The sequence below is a fragment of the Galeopterus variegatus genome, unplaced genomic scaffold, assembly GCF_000696425.1.
Source record: "Galeopterus variegatus unplaced genomic scaffold, G_variegatus-3.0.2 Scaffold2158, whole genome shotgun sequence".
Taxonomy (NCBI): Eukaryota; Metazoa; Chordata; class Mammalia; order Dermoptera; family Cynocephalidae; genus Galeopterus; species Galeopterus variegatus.
In genome coordinates, this window is record NW_007728269.1 from 307,719 (window position 1) to 310,590 (window position 2,872).

A 2,872-nucleotide genomic window follows, 5' to 3' on the forward strand; every position below is an offset into this window, starting at 1 on the left:
TGGTCTGGGGTCCCTCCCAGCCCCCCACATAGTCCATTCTGCTGGTGGCCAGAGTGAGGCACCGCTCACTGGGATACAGCCATGTCACTCCGTGCCAGCTCAGACATTTAATTCGATGCATGAGGGCGAGAGTATGAAACTGCTGACCAGGATCATTTCACTCCCACCCACAATGGAAAGTCAAATGTGTCAGGTCACAACAATCCCACGCCACTCAGACTCGGAAGCTCACCTCTACCAGGATGTCTGCAGAATCCAAAGACCCGCTTCCTTGCAGAAACAGTGAACACACTGAAGTCTACACCATCTTCTCTGGGGGAACAATCAGCTCTCCTGTGCTAACATCCGCTCCCTTTCTCTTAAGGTAGAGAAGACCTAAAGCACCACCAGAGGCTGATGCAGTCCATTGATAACGGCGCAGAGCATCTGCTGGCTAGCCAAAACCCTACCGGTGACTACTCGCAGGACTCCCAGCCATCTACCCACACCTCGCCAGTACCAGTCCCACGCTGAAGGCCAGGCCGCTGCGATGGTCACCAGGCATGGGAGGGTGCTAGCTGACTGTGGGTTGAGCTTCCACGCTGGTATGAAACAAGGGACCACAGATCTGGATTTGGTCTGCACGTTGGCATGGCTCAGGCTGCAGCTGGAACTGCAGGCAGCAGTGCTGATGACTATGACATCTGCAATCAGGACGCTCCTGGACTTCTGTCCTGATCACAAAGCCAGCCTCTGGGAGCCAATGTCCCCCACCACAACCCACCCCCAGGGCCTACACCTCACCCACTTTCCAGTACCTCTGAGAATTGTTCAACCAACAGAGGACAACTCTGGGCAAATCTCATCCTTAACAAATTGACTCAAAACTTTTAATCTAAGGAAAAAATTTCAGGGACAACTTGCTAATCACGTGAGAGGTCCCAGCATGCCCGGAGCCCGGCACAGGTTGACAGGGCCACTTACTTTATCCATTCTGTCTTGTTCCACGCCAAATTTCCCTCCATAGCCATGGGAGGCTTTTGGTCCTGTTTCCAGTTCCTTCTCCTTAAGGGTCTGATGTTCTTGAAAAACGTTCTCTCTCAGCTTGTGTATGCTTGCAGAGGAGAGAGAAAAACAGGAACAAATCAATAAACAGATGTGCATCCCTGCCTTCCAGTAGCATAAATAAGGACAGGTGACACTACTTTCATAAACTTCTAAGGTTTCGTTATTTGGTGCTTGCCAAAGCCCCTGCCTTCACTGTGCCTTCCTGATTGTTCTGCCTCCACTTTGGCAGTACTCAGTCAGATGGAAGTTTACTGGAAGAAGGAACACTAATCTGAATATGTATGTGGGATCATCCTAACTCCCTGCAAAGGTAGCTCCACAGAGATGTGAACTTGACTCCATCTGGAGAACAGCTTCTCGCTTGATCAGACAAGTGAGTTAGGAAAGCTAGCTCTGTAAACGCCGTCCAGAAGCAAGGGACAAAAGTCAAAGGTCCCTCACTGCAGATGTCCCAAAGACACCATAGAACCCAGGGACACTAAACACTTAGCTAGTTTGTCTTTACTTAAAGTACTCCAGCTTTTTATATGTTCAAAGATGAGATGAAAGGCCTTCAGAATTTACCATCTAAAAACTTTTTATTATTTTAAATACAGGGGATAGTGAAACAGATCACAAGATGTGATCAAAATGTGGCAGGCTAGGAAGCAGTTGTCACCACGACCCCAGAGTGGCACGAAGGCCCCCTCAACATGGAGCCTGCCTGCCCAGGAGACACCAGGTCCTCACCTTCAACAGCAGGACAACAATCCCAAGAGTGTGGGTAAAATACAAACCAGCCTTGGAAACCACCAACCCCTTGCCACAAGCCGGAGAAAGAAAGACCACATGACTAAAGCCAGGGAAAGGACCAGAACTGCCCAGGTCAAGACCTGTCCTCCTCCCATGTGTTCCCCTGAACCCTAGTCAATCCAGAGGCTGTTAGTACCAGAGAGCTCCGTGTGCTCTCCAATCCACCCTCCCCAACATGCTTTGCAGCCCCAGGGAACAGAGAGATGAGGAGGTTCAGATGACTTAACCAATTCAGGGTCTACCTAACCCCAGAGCAGATAACCCAAGGCCACACCAGACCCTGGGTCAGCTCCCATATCCAGCCCCTCTCCCAGCCAGCCCGGGGCCTTCTGTGTTCTCAGGCTGCTCCTGTCAGGGAGTGGGCTGAGCCAAACAGCGAGAGACCAACACTTGTGTCTAAAAAGCTACTGTGTAGACTTTGTCTTCTTTTCTGGGTGATTTACCGAGTCTTTCTCAGTCAAAGATACTGCAGCCAAGCAAGACAGGGTCTTCGCAAAGTACCAAAGCAGGTCATCCGTTCAGCGGTGCTGCCTTCACAACTAGGGAACTGGAGGAACCCAGCAGGGCTTAAAATAAGCCACGTTTTGAAGTTCCTTTTATCTACACTTCCTGACAAGAAAACAAACCATAGGGAGAGCTGGCATTTTAGATAATGCCAAGTCGGAAACAATGACATGGTCTACTCAGCTCTCCTATTTTGGGCTTTTCATAAGAACACAAAGCTTAGGATTCAGCTCACAGTATCCAACTATTAAATTCCACAATGCACAATAATTTCCAGACAATAATAAAACTAAAGGGGGGGGGATGATTAAGGTCTAAGTTATTCCAAGACATCTCACACTTTAGAAACCTCCCACTTGTGAGGAGAGGGAGGAGGGAGGGAGGTTTTGGTAATGGGCCACAATAATCAACCACATTGTATATCGACAAAATAAAATTTTAAAATAAATAAATAGATAGATAGATAAATAGATAAATAAATAAATAGATAGACAGATATAAATAGATAAATAGATAGATAGATAGATAG

General features: G+C 48.0%; 1 protein-coding gene across 2 annotated transcripts in view; it reads right to left on the bottom strand.

Annotated features, from left to right (window-relative positions):
- The window catches only part of CTTN (cortactin), a 33,102-nt gene that overhangs the window by 25,991 nt on the left and 4,239 nt on the right, over positions 1 to 2,872 (bottom strand). For both annotated transcript variants that reach the window (XM_008580782.1, XM_008580781.1), the window contains exon 4: positions 964 to 1,093. In XM_008580782.1, coding sequence (XP_008579004.1) covers positions 964 to 1,093 — 130 coding nt within the window. The remainder of the gene's footprint in view (positions 1 to 963; positions 1,094 to 2,872) is intronic.